General features: G+C 47.9%; 1 protein-coding gene across 8 annotated transcripts in view; it reads left to right on the plus strand.

Annotated features, from left to right (window-relative positions):
• Positions 1 to 20,381, plus strand: part of SLC28A1 (solute carrier family 28 member 1) — a 68,298-nt gene extending 47,917 nt beyond the window's left edge. For 6 of the 8 annotated variants that reach the window (XM_074354035.1, XM_074354036.1, XM_074354040.1 and 3 more), the window contains 3 exons: positions 365 to 463; positions 598 to 709; positions 981 to 8,280. In XM_074354035.1, coding sequence (XP_074210136.1) covers positions 365 to 463; positions 598 to 709; positions 981 to 1,053 — 284 coding nt within the window. In that variant the 3' untranslated portion in view covers positions 1,054 to 8,280. Of the gene's footprint in view, positions 1 to 364; positions 464 to 597; positions 710 to 980; positions 8,281 to 19,944 lie in introns of those variants that run through there. The other 2 variants (XM_074354037.1, XR_012502665.1) reach the window with 2 other exon arrangements.
• The last annotated feature ends 265 nt before the right edge of the window (positions 20,382 to 20,646 follow it).

Raw genomic sequence — 20,646 nt, forward strand, 5'->3', positions numbered from 1 at the left:
CTTAGAGTCCCCTGCAGCGGGGGGACTCTATTTATTCTATTTTACAGAGAAAGAAACTGTGTCTTGGAAAAGCGAAGTGATGTCCCAAGTCATTCAGCTAATAAGTGGCTGAACCTGTGTTTAATCCCAGGCCAGCCTGACTCTAAACTCACAGTTTTTTCCTACACCTGCCACTGATGGTGCGTGGAGAGGTGTGGAGTGCTACCTAGGGGCCCAAGTCAGGCCAAGGAGGACTCCCAAAGTCAACAACCATCAGGGGGACAAGGTCTGCCCCTCTGGCACCAGAAGAGGAAGGGGGTCAGCAGATGCAGCCCAAGCTCAGTGTGTAGGCAGCCTGGCCCTGAGCACTCCTGTCCTCTTGCAGCCTCTATGGCCCCCCAGCGGAAGAGCGACTTCTCCCAGATCGTGCTCCGGGCACTCTGCACAGGGGCGATTGTGTCCATAGTGAACGCCTGTGTGGCAGGTGAGTGTGGCCTGGCGGGCTCAGGACTCAGAGCCCTGATTCTCTAGCTGGCCCTGGTGCAGGGCCAGGCAGTTGGGCGGAGTTGAGGGGTAGGAGGGCGTGGGCCCTGCCCACCAGCTGTTTTCCCTGCACAGGGATCCTCTACGTGCCCAGGGGGGCTGAGGTCGACTGCCTGTCCCTCCTGAACACAACCCTCAGCAGCAGCAGCTTTGAGGTGTACCAGTGCTGCCGTCAGGTCTTCCAGAGGTGAGGGCCTGGGCCAGGGGGCGGGGGCACTGACGGTGAGGAGGAGCAGAAGGCCTGAGTACCAGGGGATGCCTTTAGCACCAGAGCAAGGGGTAGAAATGTTCTGGCTATGGTTGATGTGACCACAGGAGGGGGAAGTGGGGCTTGAGGACCAAACTTGGAGAGGAAGTTTGAACCAGAGACATGGAGCAATTTTCCCAAAGTTGCACAGCCTTTAGTGGCCAGCAGAGCCAGGCCTGGAACTCAGACTGCAGCCTTTGCTTCTTTTCAGCACCAGCCCGGATTTCAGCCTAACGGCCCTGGAAAACTGCTGTCGATTTTACAATCACACGATCTGTGCATAGTGGGGATAGAACATCTTTGTGCCTTCTGGGGGCTATTCTTAGCCAGGAAGCAGCTGTCCTCATCTTTCCCTCTCCAGCCCCTGGCTTGGGGAAACCACAGGGCTTGGACCCACCCGAGTCACAGAGGTGGGAAGGGTGACTGGGCAGAGTGATTCTGTAAGTAAATGAGGGATAATCCTCCCTCCTCACCCCTTCTGCTCTCCCATCTCCTCCCTCCCACAATGTAAATTCTCAGGGTTGCTGCTGCCTCCTCTCTCCCCTCTGCGTCCAAATAGCACCCTGCTCATCTCCATCCCCCCTGACTTGGGGCCCTCAGATTTGCCCTTCCCTTCTGCTCTTGGGCCCTCAGCCCTGGCATTCCAGGTGCCCCCTTCCCTCCTGCTCTCTGGGCACTGGGGTCTTGCTGTGGCTTCACCCCTCCCAGACAGCATCTCCTGGAGACCCTTCCTCTACTTTCAGAGACTCCCCTCACTGCCTTCACCCATAGCACTTCCCAAACTGGTGTCCTGTGGAACACTATCCCACGAGGTGTGCAGAGGTTTCCAGGATCCGCTAGGTTTGGAAAACGCTGGGCTAAATAAAGCTAGGGTTTGTTGTGGTGGTGGTTGTATGTTTTTTTGCTGTGGACTCGTCAGGGTTTAATGCGGATATGCTAGCAGATGTTTTCGAGATTTGGCTGTAAGAACCTTTTTGGTGGAAGCATCACCTAGTTGAGGCTTCCGTGGGAAATAATTTGGGAAATGTTGGTTAATAATTCAAACTGCTTTAGCCTACACAGCTGCGCTACTTGCAGATGCGTACAGGGCACTCTGTCAGTGCCCTGCTCTCAGTGCTTCATACTTTCTAACTCAATCCGTGCAACAACCCTGTGAGCCAGGTGCTGTTATTATCCCTAGTTGAGGAATCAGAGTCCCAGAGAGGTTAAGTCGCCCAACGTAGCACAGCTGGGAAGAGGAAGAGGCAGGACTTGAACGCCTGCCATCCAGTTCCACAAGCTGTGTTGTGTGGAATCTCTCTGCTGGGCCCTGCACGTGCCTAATCACCAGCAAAAGAAATTGAACAGTCTTTACTCATGGAAAAGCCTGGATGCCCAGATCCTGGCGAGAGCACACCTCCCCCAGGCAGGGTGGCTCTGGCTGCCCATGGAGCTGACCACAGACAGGCTCAGAGCAGCCGGAGAGTGCTGGCCCTGGGTGCACGGCGGTGGAGGCTGTCCTGCCTGGGTGTGTGTGTGTAGGGGTGGTGAGAACAGTATGCCCTGCAGGGAAGGTCATGGCCCTGAGCTCAGCAAGATGAGGCCCAGACAGCAGCCTACTGGTGGCCCAGGCTGCCCTCTCATTTTGGGGAGCAAGGGGCATGTGCCGTGTGGGTGAGGGGAGGGGGCAGCCTGGAACCCCAGGGCCTCTGTGAGGCTACACACAGAGGGGTCCACTTTCTGTGCCTCTCCCACTCTCTGACCATTTCCCTCCAATCTGTCCTGGACCAGTACTTGTATAAAAGACAATACAGGTGAATTATGAGAAAAATAATTAATAATAATAATGATGATGATGGCATATAACATACAAGCTCTAATTCCTTGTTGTTAGATTCAACAAACATAAGATTACTCTGTGAAACCGCTATGCAGTTTCTGAATGTCACTTTCAACATCTATACTTACGTTACTACAGACCTATAAGCAGACATGGACCACACCAGTTCATGCTGTGAATAGCTCTGTCCTATAGTATTTTCTGTTAATGAAAACTCATCAATGACTTTTTCTCCTCAGATGGTTGTCCTGAATTTCAGATTCTCTAAGAGGAATGGGGTAAAGGCCGTAGAACTCTGGTTGGAATCCATGAAACCTGCCTTTCCTAGGAGAGAATGCATGCAAAATTGCAAGGACAATAGAAGGATTCCAAATAATTTATGCAAACGCTCCCCACTCAAGGAGTGGAGCCTAACTCCCCACCTCTTAAGTGTGGGCTATGCTTAGTGACTTGCTTCCAAAGAGTACAAGTGCGGACGTGGGAGAACAGAAAAGGAATTTTGCAGTAGAGAAACCTGGTAAACACTTCCTTAGCCAGGTGGTCATGGTTAACCTCATCAGTGGTAAGTCCAGTTAATAGCATATACCCTTGATATCTTGTGTTGAGAAGGGCACCTCACCTCAGTGTTCTTCCTCCCCAAAGCCCATAACCCCAGTCTCACCATGAGAAAAACATCAGACAAATTTAAATTGAGAGACAGTCTACAAAATATTGACCAGTCATCAGAAGCAAGGAAAGTCTGAGAAACTGTCACAACCCCAAGAAGCCTAAGGCGACATGATGACTAAATGTCATGTGTGTTGTAGTGGGTTGAGTTGTGTCCCCCAAAAGAAATGTCCATGTGCCAACCCCCAGTATGTGTGAATGTGACCTTAGCTGAAAATAGGATTTTACAGATGTAATTAGGTTAAGGATCTCAAGATGAGATTATCCCAGATTTAGTATGAGCCCTAAATTCAATGACTGGTGTCTATAATAGAAAGGAGAAAGAAATTTGAGGCACACAAGCACAGAGATGCACAAAGAAGGCCATGTAAAGATGGAGGCAGAGATTGGCATTATTCACTCCAAGATAGCACCCACCCCATGGTGACAGGCCAAGGAACACCCAGGGCCACCAGAAGCCGGAAGAGGCGGGAAGGATTCTCCCTTAGAACCTTCAGAGGGAGTGTGCCTACAGACTTAGAACTTCAAGCCTCCAGAACTCCAGAGAGAATACATGTCTATTGTTTTAAGCCACCAAATTTGTGGTAATTTGTTACAGTAGCCCTGAGAAATTAATACAGGCATCTTGGATGGGATCCTGGAATGGAAAAATGACGTTAAAGAAAAACTAATGAAATCCAAGAATAGTATGGAGTGTAGTTAAAAACATATTAATATCAGTCCATTCGTTGTGATAATATAACATAGTCACGTAAGACGTCAACAACAGGGGAAACTGGGTGAGGAGTCTGTGAGATGATTGGAACTCTGTATTATTGGTTCAGCCTTTCAGTAAATCTAAAATGATTCTAAAATTTTAAAGTTTAGTTTAAAAACTGCATGGGAAAAAACCCCCTGTATTGATGCAGGTGCTTTGTAACTTGTAATTCAGCCTGTGGGTGGCTCTGTCCTAGACAATGCGTGTCCTAGGAGGCAACCCACCAAGGTCTGTGTGTTGATCAATAGGTCACATTTACTCCTTTTCCACCACTTCTTCCCATGGTCCTGCAGTCCCCTCGCTTTAATTCCAGCGTCTGCCTTCAGCTGAGGATGACTTAGTCCTGACCTTCTCACAACCACATGAAGAACGTCATCTGCTTGAGATTACTTTTGACTCAGAATTAGTGAGCTCTGAGTTTGGACAGGACTCTCTGTGTCATTTTGAGGGTGTCTGCCCCTCCCAACTTTTCTGAGTTTTACACCCACTGCACAGATGGATGGCCTCTGTCATCACACTTTAGTCTGAATCATGAGACTCCACCCCCATGACCATCACTGATTGAACCAGGACTGAACACCTAACTCAAAAGAAGCAAAGCCACCAATCTTGCCAATGGTCTTGCAGATTCTTGGGGAAGAATTCAAATAAAAAAAAAAAAAACCCAAAACAGAACTGAGAGCTGAGTCACCACAGTGGGACTGACTTGGAGCTGATCTCATTCCCACCCTTCCTGCAGCCTTGTTGCTCAGCTTTTCCTGGGATTCAATGAGAGCTGAATTCTTTCCAAAATCCCTCCTAACCTGAGCTAATGAGAGAAGGTTCCTTTTACTCTGTAATCAAGAGGATACTGCCCAGGATAGCCCCTTTGTTGAACTCCCCATTCTGCTTGGAATCATCATCATCATTTGCTTGAATATCACCCAAACAAGAATCTCACTGCCTCTTTGTGCAGCCTGTTGCATATCGAATGGCTCTACTTCTTAGAAGGTTCTTTTTGATTTTGCATCCAAAAGGGTTCCCTTTTGATCCAGTTTTGCCATTCTGGGCAGCTCAGAACAAGTCCAATCTCATGTGTGTCTTTATTGTTCCTTTTTTTTTTTTTTAAGCAAAGTAATACTTGGTCATTAGTTTTAAGAAGTTAAATCTTATAGAAATATCATGGAAATGTTCTGCTCTCTTTCCCACATGACAGCCCTTCAACTGTTTGAAGATGGTAGCCATCCAGTCTTCCTTTCTCTGAGCTGGGAACCCTTAGTTCTTTCAGTTGTTTTTCACATAGCACGTAATAGTCTCAAAATTTGGCCCAGACCTGATTCGTAGTTGTTCTGCACTCATGTGCAGACAGTTCATGAGTCATGAACTGCCCAAGATTGAAGCCAGAACACAGGGTGGTAAATGTGAAATCATGGGTGTAACCAAGATGATGTGTCTGGACTAAAGAGCGGATACAGCCTTGGGAGGATGTTTAAAAGAGGCAGACCTGTTAGAAAGGGTGAGTGTTAAGAAGCTACATGCCTGCTTCAGAAATCCTCATAGCTGAGGGCTTACATGTTCAGAGTGTAATACTAGGAGAAGCTGTCATTGAGAGAGAGAATGGGAGAAAGTCCTGGCCCAGATGACAAAAGGGACCAGAGATAGGATAAGAATGGGGGTAGAGGACCTTATCTATTGGGACATTAACTAGGACTCCTACATACCCACCATCAAGGGTACAACAAGTTCCTGACTTGCTTGCGGGATGATTTCCATCCCAGAGGTGAAGGGGACTTGCTGCTTTGGGCCGAGTTCTGAGAAAGATGTGGAACTGTGCAGTGGGAATAACCATGCCAACAGAGACTTTGTGACTGGAAGCGAAGTGGGGGCTGGCCCAGCCAGGCACTTACTCCACACTGGAAGATAAACGCATTCAGGAAGATTCTGAGTGGAAAGCCAGCTCTTGAACAGAACTCAGGTTCTGCTGTAGTAAAATCTCCCAGTGAGGCAGGGAAGGCAGAGATGACAAAAGAAATCAGTTATGAATAAACATCAGGAAACTGGCTTATAAGAATTTTTAAGTAACAGGCATCAAAATCTGGCCGGAGGACACATGACCCAGCATAGGAAAGATAGCTGGTTGTCCTCCAACAGTTATTCTTCCCTTTTCCTTTTAGTAATAACTAAGGGTCTAGCTGGGCCAATGGTTGCCCACCTTAAAGACTACATTTCCCAACATTCCCTGCAGTTAGGCATGGCCATGTGACGAAGATCAAATCAATGGAGTGTGAGCAGAAGTCAAGGAGGCAGTCTCTAGATCATGCCCTTAGAGAAGGGGTCAGCAAACTTTTTCTTAAAGGGCCAGGTAATTAATATTTTAGAAATTTTGGCCCATATTATCTCTGTTGCAACTACTCACTTCTGCCCTTGTAGTTTGAAAGCAGCCATTAGACAATAGTTAAACAAATGAAAGGGGCTATGTTCCAATAAAACTGGGTTTACAGAAACAGGTGGCCTGCCCACAGTCTGTAGTTGGCTGACCTCTGCCTTAGATTAAGGGGCTCATCCTCCATGTCCCTCGTACACTGCACCATTGGCCCCATGCCAGATGGAACACAGATGTGCAGGTGAGCCTCCTTAGGTAATGGAAACAAAAGCAACACCCTAGGGATGGGGCAGCCACAAGTCAGAAGGAGCACAAGGCTGCCGTGACAGCGCAGACTTTGTGGGAGAGAAGAGCATCTGTCTTGTACATGTCAGTGTTTGGGATCTCTGTTGCAGACACCCTGCCAGTGGACAAGAAGAGCAAGACAGGCAGGAAGAAAGAGCAGTTATGCCTCTTCCGTGGGAGGTTCTTGATGAACAAGTGGGAAACAAGATACTACTAATGAGGTGCCCATCACCCCAGTCTGGTTCTCTGGCAGCGTGGGGCTGGTGCAGTCCCCTAGAGCCCAAAAAATGACCACGCCCTCAAACAAAGTCCAAATCTGAAATATACCACCCACTTAGGAAAGAGAAGAATCCAAATATATGTGTGAGAGGAAGTGGAGAGAGAGCCACTCGGCCAAACTGCAAAATTTTCCAATTCAGCTTCGTAACAGGAGAGCACCGGAGAGAGAAAGAAAGGTCGAGGCAGGGTCATACCAACTTTGCACCTCAGGCTCACAGAAGCAGGCAGGAGAAAAGAGGCTGATGTGCTGTGCATAACCCGTGAATGAGCAGTGACCTGGCCCATGGGTAAATGTGGCCCAATCCACAATATTAGATCTGCATTCCCTCCTCTTGGAGAACAGCAAGATTGAGCTAGCAGAAGGGCATTCCTCCCTACTCCCCAACCAGTGCCCCTCCGGCCCACCACGCCCACCAAGCCTTGCAAAGTGTACATAGAGCTTCCAAGGACCATTTGGAACTGACTTCTCTCCCAACAGTCAACTTTCATATCTTTTCAAGACAGTAAGGACGGCAATAACCGACAGCTGACGACTGGCACTCAGAATGCCAGAGCTCTCCCAGATGTCAGTATGTACTTTGCATCCAGTGACTGCATGTGCTTAAACCAATGAGAGTGAGTCTGGTGAGGCCTGGGAAGCTACCACGTGGGCTGCTTTCATCATTCAGCTCCAACTGATGAAGGACCCCTCCCCACTCCCCCTCCTCCCAAGAGAAAATTTTCTCTTTTCTTTCCAAGGAAAAAAGATAAGTCATTTAGGGATGGGATCAGAAACTCACTTTGTAGACTAAAGATGGCTTTTATCTCCTGAAACTTGGCTTCTCAGTAAGAGTCTTTTTTACTTTTAGAGGCATCAACTTGTTTATATTCTAACTGAACTATTTGTTTTCAAAGCCAAAGCCTCAATTAGAAGAGAAATAAACTGTATCAAAGCGTACAGCTTTCAAGGGATCATTTCTTCTGCAGTGCCCCAAGAGCAAATATCTCTAATCTCCTCTAATCGCCTTTGTTGGGGTCTGGGGCAAGCTGTTTTTGTGGTGTCAGCTGCTCTGAGCCAGAGTGTGGCCAAATGCTGGGGGCTGGGACCAGGGTCATCTTGTTAAGAACAGAAGCCAAAGGTGAGAAAGTCTGGTGGCTGGCATGGCCATTGAGTACTGAAAAATTCCATCATTTTCAGCTACTTAAGCTGGAATGAATTCCAGGAAGCTCAAGTCTGCAGCTTTTAACACACTGTGGGTTTTATCACTTGTGAGGTGTGTCACATTTATTGGTTTCCTTATAACAGTGAAAGTACAGGAGTTTATGAACAATTTTCCTTTTTAATAAAAAATATGCAAATCAGAGTGGTATTTTACTCAGAATTCTTTTGGTTGCAAATGACAGAAAAGAAGTAATTTATAAGAAAAGGAATGGATGGGCTCTGTCACCAGGAAGTTGCAAGGGGACCACTCTAGGTCATGGTCACAAGACCCAGGGACTTCATGGCTCCAGGACTCTCTCTATACCTCTCAGCCCCTGCTTTTCATTGTGTTTGTGTCTTTGTGTGTGCATGGTGGCGTCCTGCTGTTGAACTGGCTTTTTCCATAAGGCTGGGATCCTGGTCATCAGAAAATCGTGGATTCACATGGGAGCTCACTTCCCTGAGAGCTAGTTGGGAATAAAAGGGCAAATCTTCAAGAGTGTAATTGATTCTCCAGGGTCACGTGTGTTCCTCCAGACAACCATTAAGGCCTAGGAGGTGAGATGTGATGATTAGTCCAGTCTGGCTCTTTTGTCCACTCCCAGATCCATTGCTGTGACCTGGGAGGCAGAAGATGGTGGCTCCTGTTTGGACAGCCTGCTTGGAGGCAGGGGGCTGAGCAATTCCCCAAAAGAATGGGGGTGCTATCCCCTGAAGAAAGGCAGCTATTCTTTCCATATATCTATAAAGATTTGCAATTATAGCCATCTTAGAGTCTGAGATAACAGAAATAACAGAAATTCAGCTTTTGAAATAACTTAGAAAAAAGAGACTAACATTTTATAAATACTTCCTGTGGGACAAGTTCTTTGCATAGGCTATCCTGTGTAATCCTAAAAAAAGAAAAAAAACCTACGAAGTAGGTATTACTATCCCCATCTTAACTGTGGTGTAGAGGAGTGAGGTGGCTTACTCCAGGACACACAGCTCAGTGGCTGAGCCAGGTTTGGACCCAGTTCTCCTTGACTTTAATCTCAGACTCTTAGCCATCAAAATATATTGGCTTCCTCATTAATCTACCCAATGAACAGATATATGTGTAAATACTTTAAATTATTCTTGTTCTGATGAACGGTATTGAACATCTGTGGTGGTTTTACAAGATGACTGCAAATTCTGTAACCCTCTTCCCATTGAGGCCAGTCTAGGCCTCCTCTCCTTTCATCTGGGCAGGCTCGTGCCCACTTCAAACAGTAATTTCTGAGGGAAACGATGTTATGGAACTTCTGAGGCTGGGTGTCTTAGTCAGCTTGAGCTTCTGTAACAAAAGACCATAGACTGGGTGGCTTAAACAACAGTCTTTTAATTCTCATAGTTCTGGAGGCTAAGAAGTCCAAGATCAAGATGCTGGCAGATTCAGTGTCTGGTGAGAACCCTCTTCCTGGTTTGCAGATGGCCACCTTCTGGCTGGGTCTCTCTTTGTCTTTTTGTAAAGGGCTCTAAACTCATCACAGGGACTCTACTCTCATGACCTCATCTAAACCTAATTACTTCCTGAAGGCCTCACCTCCAAAAACCATCACATTGGGGCTTAGGCCTTCAACGTATGAACTTTGAGGGGACACACACATTCAGTCCATGGCACTGGGCTATAAAAGGCCGGGCAGCTTTGGCCTTGTTCACTGGAATATTCACTCTGGAACCCTGATGCACCAGGTAGGAGATCTCGCTACTCTGAAACTACCATGCTTTGAGGAAGCCCTAGCCACACGGTGGGGTCAGAGGGAGGCATGAGTCAGCAGTCCCAGCTGAGACCAGCCTTCAGGTCATCCAGCTGAAATGCTAGACATGAGGGAAGGCGCCTCCAGGCAGTTCCAGCCCTCAGCCATTTGGGTCTTCCTAGCTGAGGCCTCTACATCAGGGAACAGATACAATGCATCCCTAGGGTGCCCCCATCCAAACTCCTGATCCGCTGACTCCAAGAGCATAATAGGTAGTGGTTGTTTGATGTGACCAGGTTCGGGAGGGTTTATTACACAGCAGTGGACAACTGGAGCAGCTCCAGAGTAGGAATCAAAGATGTCTGGTCATGGAGCCTAAGATGAAGTATGACATAAGAGAAAGATGAAATTGAGGATTATCTTGCAACAGTAAAGTAGCTAAGTAGTGATTCTTCCCAGTAGGGAAGCAGTTGCAAAAATCCTGACAGCTCGGGGCTGCATTCTCCCTTCCTCCACCAGGTGGAGTGGATGCATCGGCTCTCTGTCCTCTGCAGTTCCCCAGGCACGGGGAGAGAACTGTCCTGCTCTGCCAGACTGTGGATGACCCCACCCCAGTCTGGATCCCTGGCTCGCAGGCTGTAGAGAGCCGAGCCCCAGGAGGGCCTGGGTGAGGCTGCTGCTGGGATCTGCCTCCTTCTTTTGAGGAAGTCAGAGCCTCTAAAGGAGAGTAGGACCTGAAAACAAAATTCTCCTGCAGGATCTGCCATCCCACTACAGGAGGATTCAGTCTCTCCATTAACAGGGCCCCCTCAGAATTGTTCATTGCCCCTTCCCATCGACCTTCATGAAGCTCCTGATCAAGGGCTGGGATCCACAGAGAATCCCCGATTTATTGCCTCCTTCCCTCACTTCCTTTCTTCCTTCCATTCAAACCGTAGTACTCCATATACATGATTGTGAAAGTCAAACAGTACCATAAGGTTTATAACAACAACAAGAACAGGAAAAAAATTCCAGTGATTCCCTACCCCACCTCCCCATCCCTGAATTCTTCCTTTCAGACTCCTTCAGTTGCTTCTTCTGGTATTTACCTACATATTTTTAAATAATGTACTCACACTGCTATTTTTTTGGAATTATTGATTTTAGATATTGTCTTTTTACTCCCCATTATGGAAGAGGAAGCGTTGACTCTTTTATACCAGCCATGCCCTACTTCTCCTTTCATCCTCCCAATACTGTAATATCACAGTTTTTGGTAAAAGCCGTATTCCATTAATGCTTGTTTACCTCATTATGGCTGTGTGTCTTGTCTGTTCATGAACTACATAGCATACCATAATTATATTTCCTTCCTTACACTTCTTTTTATCCTTCTGGAGATATAACTATAATTCTCCTAATCTAATATTGTAAGATGCCAAGAAAGTATGCACCCGTAAAATTGGTGCAGCCACTATGGAGAACGGTATGGAGATTCCTTAAAAAACTAAAAATAGAGTAAGCATATGACCCAGCAATCCCACTTCTGGGCATATATCTGGAGAAAACGCTAATTTGAAAATATACATGCATCCCAATATTCACAGCAGCACTGTTTACAATAGCCAAGACATGGAAGTAACCTCAGTGTCCATCAACAGATGAATGGATAAAGAAGATGTGATGTATATATACAGTGGAATACCACTCAGACATAAAAAAGAATGAAATGATGTCATTTGCAGCAGCATGGATGGACCCAGAGACTATCATACTAAAGTGAAGTAAGTCAGATATCATATGATATCACAAATATGTGGAATCTAAAAAAAAGAGATACAAATGAATTTATTTACAAGCCAGAAATAGACTCACAGACGTAGAAAACAAACTGTTTACCAAAGGGGAAAGGGTGGGGTGAGAGATAAATTAGGAGCTTAAGATTAACATATACACACTGCTACATATAAAATAGATAACCAACGAAGACCTACTATATAGCACAATGGACTATATTCAGTATCTTATAATAACCTGTAATGGAAAAAATCTGAAATATATATGTGTGTGTGTGTGTATATATATATAACTGAATCACTTTGCTGTATACCTGAAACTAATACAACATTGTAAATCAACTCTAATTTTTTTAAAAAATTTTTTAAAGAATGCAGGTTAAAGTTAAAAAAAAAAGCATGCTCCCAACTAAACTGTGACATGTCATCGTTTGCAGGATGCATCTCAATAACAGAAATGTTAGAATACAAAATACGTGTACCTTTTCAAGCTCATATAATACTATGTTTGCCTCCTTTTTATTGCTCAGTTTTCTTTGTTTCTATCATGAATTCTTCCCAAATTTTTAAAGAAAGTTATTTTTTTCTTTAAAGCCAAAGACCTTGAGACCTAGTTTCTGTAGGTCAAACACACCAGACGCTATATCTGATTAGCTTTTTTCCTGGAGATGTCCCTCGGGGAGCCCCCCCACCCTCTGACTCCAGCGTGCTGCACAGCTGTCTCCTGGGACTCTCCTACACCTCCCTCCTGTGTGGATCGACTGTTTTTGGATTCCTTGTCTTTCTCTTTCTTGGTTTACTCCCTCATTTTGGTGGAGAATGCATACACAGGAGATAATATTTTCTGAAGCGTTGCATATCTGAAAATGTCTCTATCAGTATGCTCCGTTACTAGGTTGGCAGGGAATAGAACTTAAGTTTGGAAATCATTTTCTCTGACAGTTTTGAAGACTATCCACCTGCATTCTGGCTCCCAATGTTGAGGCTGAGAAATCTGATGCCGCCTATTCTGATTCTCGATCACTTGTATGTGAATGGGTTTTTCCTTTCTGCAAGCTTTTAGTATCTTTTTTTTTTTTTAATCCTTGGTGTTCTAACATCATAATGAATCTTTTTCCAGTCATCGTGCTGGGAATTAGGCGCGTCTTGCAATATGCAAATCCAAGTCTTTGAGTTCTGGGAAGCTTGATCTCATTCCTTGATACTTTCCTTTCCCTTCCTCTTTCTCTCTTTCTGAAACTATTGTTTTGAATGTTGGACCCTCCTGATTTATCTTCTACTTTTTTTAACCTTTCTTCTATTGTCTCTTTCTTTATGATTTTATTTACTTTCTGGAAATCGTCCTTAAGCTTATCTTCCAACTTCTCTCTCAACTTTTCTCCTGCTACCATAATTTTAATTTACAAGAGCTTTTTGAAAAATTCATACTTAACAGTGAGGCCCCAGATTGTTGTTTGGGTACTGGGAGCTGTGAGAGATAAAACTTATCAACTGTTGGGACTCACTGTGGCGTAATAGGGCCAGGAGCAGACATTTCACTGGAGGAACTCCCAAATGTCAGTACTACAGATCTCTTTTTTGGGGTCATTGTGTTTCTCTAGAGAAGAATGTTCCAGCATCCTGCCTGAGGGGTATGCATCAGGCAGAGAGAAATCTGGGAGTGGAGAGGCACAAAGGAGGAGAAGGTGGTGCCCAACATTCACTTTATAAATTCTCACTTCATCTCTCCTTTAAAGTACAGGGCCTCCTCCCCTCCACTATGCCTGGTTCCCTGATTCCACCTCTTCTCAGAACAAAACTCCAGTTTCCTCAGTGTGTGTGTGTGTTTGTGTGTGTGTCTGTATGTGTGTGTCTGTGTGTTGGGGGCGGGGGTGGAAAGTCACCCGCCTGTACCAGGTGGGTGAGTAGGCTGGGTTCTCTGTTCCAGCCTGGCCCCTGTCTTCATCGCCTTCTGCAGTAACAGGTGCCTCTGACTCCTTAGGGTTCTGCCTTCTCAGCTCTACCACCTCCTCCTTCTACTTCTCATCTTCTGAAATTTAACATGTCTCACCTCTATCGTTGCTACTCTTGTTCTTTGCCCTTGTTTTATATTTTGTTTCTCTCCTGTCTTTTTAGTGGGATTTTGAGAGAAAACAGCTGAACGCATGTGCTCCATCTATCACATTCAGCTGGCAGATTGGAGACTATGCCGCAGGGGTGGAAGGGAGAGGGTGGTAGGGTGTGGGCTCTGGAGCCAGACACATCCGTGGTTGAGTTCCAGCTCCACTTCTTCACATCCCTGTGTGACCTTGGCGAGATAATCAACCTCTGTGAGCCTCAGATTTCTCATCAGTCAAATGAGACTAATGCCACCTCCTAACTCACAGAGGCATTGTGAACATTAACTCTGAGAAGGCAGGGATTTTCACCCAGGCCTATTTGAGTGCAAGGCAGTGCTCTGAGCCACCGAAACAGCCTGCCTCCCTAGAGAACAGCATGTGTCAGAGACGGGCTTCTTGTTCAGCCTGGGCCCAGGATGAAGAGGACACACGGAACAGGCAGCCCCCAAGCTGACTTAAGCTGTGAGTGTGAGAGAAATCTTCAAAAAAAATTTTTTTTTAAATTTTTTTAATGGAGGTACTGGGGATTGAACCCAGGACCTCATGCATGCTAAACACGTGCCCTACCACTGAGCTACAACCACCCCACCCAACCCCCCTGGAGAAATCTTAAAGGCTGTAAACCACTAAGATTCCAAGTTTGCCTCTAACTTCTGCAGAATGTCATGAAGAATGACTAATCCGACAGCACCCAAGGGGGTCCAAGTACTCCAGGACGATGTTGGGTAAGGGAAGCTCCAGCCACAGGAAGTCACCAGGTAAGGGCAGTGCGTGAGAGAGGCAGGAAGTGCTTGGCAACAGCTGAACCCGTGACAGTAAGAGACATGCCCTCCTTCTGGCAGGAGAGGAAGATGATTTATTGACATATTAACTTTGTGTTTCTCCCTCCCTTGGCTCTTTCAAGCAGGGAGCCAGTCCCTTGGTACTTCCTTGTCTTGGGTATTTTTGGTAGTCAGAGTGCAGAAGCTTCCAGAAGTCAGTGGCTGTGCTTTTTGTAATAACCTTGACTCTGTGGAGATTCTGTAACATGTCTTGGAAGAGGAAGAAAGAGTGAGCCTTTAAGAGCTGAAAGGAGGGAGAGAGAGATTTCTACCCGAGAAGGGAAAGGGGTGGAGTGTGACTAGGGCGGGAAGGGTGGGGAGAGGTCCCACACCCTGATTCCAGGCAGTGTGAGGCGATGACAGGGCCGCCCTGCCTAGGAATGGATGCCCACCCATGTGTGTCCCCAGGCAGGGGCCCCCAATCCTCCATCTTGAGGTCCTGCTGGAATGGGCTATCAGAATATTTCCTGACCAGAGGGAGGTGGGGCAGCAGGGCCCAAGTCTGGAGTTGGACAAGGAGATATGATACCTAATAGCAGACATGTGGCACAGGGTGGGACATCTGTCACCCCACAGCGCTGCAGTGGGCAGGGCTGGCTCATCTTCAACTCTGGCCTGACCAGGCAAGAGGCCTTCCTGGGGGTCCGGCTGCACGCTCATCTTCTTCTATCAGCCCCTGCACACCAGGCCAGTTCATGAAGGGACTGACCCAGGACAAGCACTGGACAGCAGCTGAGCGGTACAAGGGCAACTGGGTGGTTAAGAGGCAGATGGCCCAGTGGGTGCTTTCAGGCAAAGTGCCAACTCCTCATCATGGCGCATAAGGATAACTGTGGTCCCACCCCTGATGACCCCCCTCATTTCACCTCTAGCCACTTCCCAGCACAGCCCCTCCCTTCCCTGAGCTCCCGCCTCACTGAACTGCTCCAGTCCCTTGAAGGGGCTGCATTCTCTCCTGCCTTGTGGCTCTTCTACAGGCTGCTGTACATACTCAAACGCTTCCTTCTGCCACTTGGCTCATTCTACTCATCCCTCAGGACCCAAATCCTATTTATCCTTAGGACCAAATTTGGTCTTCTGCTCTAGGAAGCCCTCTGAACTCCCAAATCTAGATTGGAAATCTGTTCTAGGCCCCCCATAGCACTCTGATTTTCTGTCTTGGTCCTTGTCATGCCTGTTGTAATGGATTGTTTCTTTGTCCCATACGCTAATCTTTAAGCTCACAGTATCTTTAGTACCTGATGTGTGATGAGGAGGAAGGAAAGAGAAAGGGAAGGAAGAGGAAGAGAAGGAGAAGGCGGGGAGGGGAGGAAAGGGAAGGTTGGTGTCACCCACTTTGCCTTGCCCATGAGTCTTGAGATCTCCTTGCCTGTGAAGCTCTTCAGTAAGGAAGCCCAGTCCCCAGGCCTGGATGGCAGTTTGGTTGGGGTGGTTAGGGAGCCTGTGTCTCCTGTCTGGATTTAGGACAGGTTGGGGTGAGAACACCCAGGACAGCTGAAAGCCACATTGCTGAAGGGAAAGTTTAACTGCAACCAAGCAGAAAAATAAAGGTCACTGCCCAGAGGAAAGCCTGCATCTGGGTGAAGTGCAGCAGAAGTACGAAATGCTCAGCAGGTCGGAGCAGGCTGGGATGAGGGAGGGAAACCAGCAGAGACTTCTTGTTGATCCCAATATCTGTTTCCCCTTCTTTTCTTTTAAAATTTTGTTAATTTTTTTTGGCGGGGGGTAGGTAATTAGGTTTATTTGTTTATTTATCTTAATGGCAGTACCGGGGATTGAACCCAGGACCTCATGCATGCTAGACATGTACTCTACCACTGAGTTATATCGCCCCCCACAGCCCCCTCTTTTATTAAATATTCAACTGAACGTATGGCCGTAGAATAAAATTGACATTTCCCGGCCTCCCTTGCAGCTAAATGGGGCCACGTGACTAAGTTTTGGCCAATGAAATAAAGTATGTGGTATGACTTCCAAAGTGTGTCCTTCAGGGAGGGTCCATGCCTTTCATATAGGGTGACTGACTTGTCCCAGTTTGCATGAGACTTTCCTGGTTTTAGCACGGAAAGTGCCGTGTCATGGTGATCCCTCTGTCCAGGGCAATCAGGGAGAGCTGGTCACCTCGTGTTCTTCATCTCTCCCTCCTTCCTTCTGACTAGTACGGGGGTGTGAGTGAAGCCAGCCTGGAGCCAGGAGGTGGAGCCACGTGCTGAGGATGGCATAAGGCTGGGCCGCCAGAACGGTGCCTGCATAGTGAGTTCAGGCCACTCAGGTTGTCCTGAATCTGGATCACCTGAGCCTGCGTCTATGGGCTTTATTTACCAGAGAGAAAAATCAGCATCCATGTAGTCTAAGCTTCTGTTATTCCGGGTTTTCTGACACATGCAGCTGCACAGAAACAGGACTAAAGCCTTGACAGATGCTAGTCTGTTATGCCGGGGGTTGGGCGTGTGGGGGCGGGGGCGGTCGTGAAAGTGCTCACTGTTTTAGGCAGCGCTGCCTCTGGGGCTGCCCCTGGGAGGGAGGGGCTGACATTAAGGTGAAGTTTCTACCCACATCTCGTCGAAGGCTTCTGTGCTTCCTGCTCTCATTTCTTTTAACAAAATGGTTCCCTTCCTAAAAAGCAATTTGAAAGCCACTGGTTCTCAAAAGAATGGTGACAGCCAGACCCACTGTCCCACTCTCACCACCCCCCCGCTACTTAGTTACTCTTGCCCACTCACGTAAGAGTTGCACAAAATTCATTCAGACCCAGACATGTCAATGAACCTAGAGACCAAAAAGAAAAAGGAAATGAAATCCTAGAAAAAGTTGCATAAGCCTAAACCCCCAGGAGAGACCTGACAGCAGACAGTGTTGCTGGTAGCAGCCCTGTATGGGACTTGCTGCTGCAGGGACCTCTCCAGGGGCCACTTTGGGGTGGAATCTTCTCCCTGGGGTGTTGCATCATGCCCCAGGTGGCCTTGTTTCTAACAAGGCATCGCTGTTCCTGGACATCCAGCCTCCAGGTTCACCTGCGCAACCCAGGAACTGTCTGGGTTTGTGGATAAGGCTGAGGGTGAGCTGTCAGCTTGGGGATGAGGGCACAAGGCAGGGTTATGCACAAAGACCTAGTGAACCTGGAAGGAAGGATTTCCCTTCTGGCTCCACCAGAAGGTTGGGTGGTTTGGAAGGTACTAGCAGAGCCCTGTACTGCCCTGTACTGGAGAGATACTAGGGGCCAAGACACCCAGGGCAAGTGGCCTAGCACAGGGTGTCCCAGAGGGGTAAAGATAAGCAGAGATGGGACAACTCTTCCAGCCCAACCCTTGAAGAGAGGGCTCTGCTGCATCCCATCTCAGCCACTTCCTGCTTGTGCCCTGTTTCCTCTTTTGTGGTGCAGGGAGTGATAAAACCTCCTGCATGGATGTTGTCAGGGTAGCATGCAAAAACTCAGTCCAAGGCCTGCTTAGTGTGGCTAAGTTTGTGGTTCTGGGCTGAGTTCTCTCATGAGGTTGAGGTCAAACTGTTGGTCATGACTGCAGTCCTTCGAAGGCCTGATGGGGGCTGGAGGATCCACTCCCAAGATGGCTCGTTCACAAGGCCGTTGGCAAGAGGCCTCAGTTCCTCTCTCCATGGGCCTCTCCTAGAGCTGCTTGAGTGTCTTCACCCCCTGGAGGCTGGCTTCCTCCAGAGCAAGTGATCCAAGGGACAGAATGAGGTGGGAGCTACATGCCTTTTACCATGTAGTCTCGAAGTCGCACACTGTCATTTCTGCAGTAGCCACACGGGCCAGCCCTCTTGAATGCCCTCCACAGGGGCATGAGCTTCAGGAGGTTGGGGGTCGTTGGACCATGTTGGTGGCTGGTACCACATGACGTCACTGAGCCACTGAGCCAATCCTGGAGCACCTGCTGCCTGACTTCTTGTTACATGACATAAGAAATCTTCTTGTCATTGTGCTGCTTATAGCCCAAAGCACCCTGATATCCCTTCTTCAAAATTCCTTTTTTGCTTAAGGCAGCCAGAGTTGGACTCTGTGACTTATAGCCACAACCCTTGGTTGATGCCTGGGGGTCAGCCTAGACTGCCAGCCTTGTGTAGGGAGAGGGGGAGGTGGGCTCCTGGGCTGCAGGCACCCTCTGTGACTCTCACTCCAAATCTCACAAATCTGACCAGCTCGTCCAGGGTCCAAGAACAGGCACTGTGACGGTAAAGAAAGCCTGGCTTTCACATACCTACATAGACATCTATAAGTAAAAATACAAAAGAAAAACACTCGCTGTAATGAAATGACTCAGTTCTGCCTGCTTCTCTGGACACCTCTGCAGCTGAGTCTCCATAAGAGGGGTAGAATCCTTCTCCTTCTTTCTCTCCTGTCTAAGATTCCCTGCTTAACTTTGGGATGGGGCTAATTCCAGTAGAGGCCCAGTTTCTGTCCCTTGAATGGCCAGTAACCAAGAGAATCTCAGAAATTGACATTGTGGGCCAGGAGAACACAAAATTTCCACACGTCGGGTCTCCTACCAAAGGTAGGCCAGGAAGCAGGATTCCCTGAGTGCTCTGTGGCCATCACGTGGGCCCTGGCACATGCTCACATCTCAGAAGGAGGAGGAGCCTTTTTGAACTCACCCCCTCTGAAACTCAGGATTAGCCGCAGCTGGGCACCCATGGAAGCTGGCAGCACCATCACTGCCAGGCACGTTAATCATGTGCTGGGAAGAAGAGTCTTGTCCCAGCCTGGACTTCTGAACTCTGCTGGGTCCCAAGGGCACACATGCAGAGGGGCAGGCTGCAGGGTGGGAGATGACCTAGGGTCATCTTTATCCCAGCTCATACTCCCCTTCAGCTCAGAGAGGTTGTGAGTGACACAATGAAATGAACTACAAGAACTGTTTCACACTGATATCCATCATTGTGTGAAGAGGTCAGGCAAAGGGGTGCACTGGGAAAGAGTGCAGCAGACTGGGGGTCCCAGCTCTGCCACCCGTGTGCTGTGGCCTTGGGCAAGTCCCCTCTTGCCAAGCCTGTTTCTTTCTTTGAAAAGAGAAGTTAAATCACAAAATGCTATCTCTAAAGAGGACAAGGAAGTTCGTCTGGGGGCCTCATGTAAGGTAGAAGGCTTTGGGCTGCAGATAAAAGAAGACCCAACTGAAAAGAGCTTACACAACAAAAATGTTTTACACCCCATAACAAGTTCAGATGTTGGGCGGTTCCAGAGGTGGTTCATCCAGCAGTTCTGTAATTGCACTCGGGACAGCGATGACACAGGCTCTGTCCATCTTTCCACTCTGCCATCCTCACCTCAGGGGTTGGCAGCTCCCCCTCACGGTGGCCAGGTGGCTCAAACAGCTCCGGGCATCACTTTCTCACCGAGCCACTCCAGAGGCAGAAAGCAGTCAAATGTCTCTCTTGTGTCTCTTTTTCAGAGCGAGGAAAACTTTCCTAGAAACCCCCTGCACTCTGTCCCCCGGACCACCCCATACAGCCCACTGACCAGGGGTGTGTCACTTGCCCATGACTGATCCAATCCCTGATGCGGGGAAAGGAGTGACCGTGATTGGCTGAAACCAGTCAAGCATCACCCCACGGGCTGGGAAGAGCCCAGGAAGCACACGCAGAGAGGAGGGAAGAAGGTGTCGGGTAGGAAACAAACAGCTCTGCTCCTCCTCTTACAGACGAGGACCTGAGCGGAGAGGGACTTTCTCAAGTCAAGTCACACAGGAGTTGGTGGCAGTCAGAGGTGAGTGCAGTTCTGACTCCTGGACAAGCTATTTCATCACCACCTTTTGGTTCTGGCCTAGGTGATCTCGAGTCTGGAATAAAAATCTGATTCTCAGTGAAAACCTTTCCTTCTAGAGTCACTTTAAGCCCATGGCTGGCCCGGGCGGGACATAATTCTCCAGAGCTAACTCAAGCTCTTCAAGTTTGTCTGCCTCCAGCCTCAGAAGAACCTTAATGAGTAGTTGCTGTAGTGCAGTGGCTAAGAGATCTCAGGGCAGACAGAAGCCAGATCAGACCCCATCACTGCCTTATCTGCTATTTGTTGATCCCAGTGGACTATCCCGGCAGCAGCTGGAAGTGACACCTTCTGCCAATGAGAGCAGCAATTCGCAATAGTCACCCCATCA

This window comes from Camelus bactrianus, chromosome 27, assembly GCF_048773025.1.
Source record: "Camelus bactrianus isolate YW-2024 breed Bactrian camel chromosome 27, ASM4877302v1, whole genome shotgun sequence".
NCBI classification, from domain to species: domain Eukaryota; kingdom Metazoa; phylum Chordata; class Mammalia; order Artiodactyla; family Camelidae; genus Camelus; species Camelus bactrianus.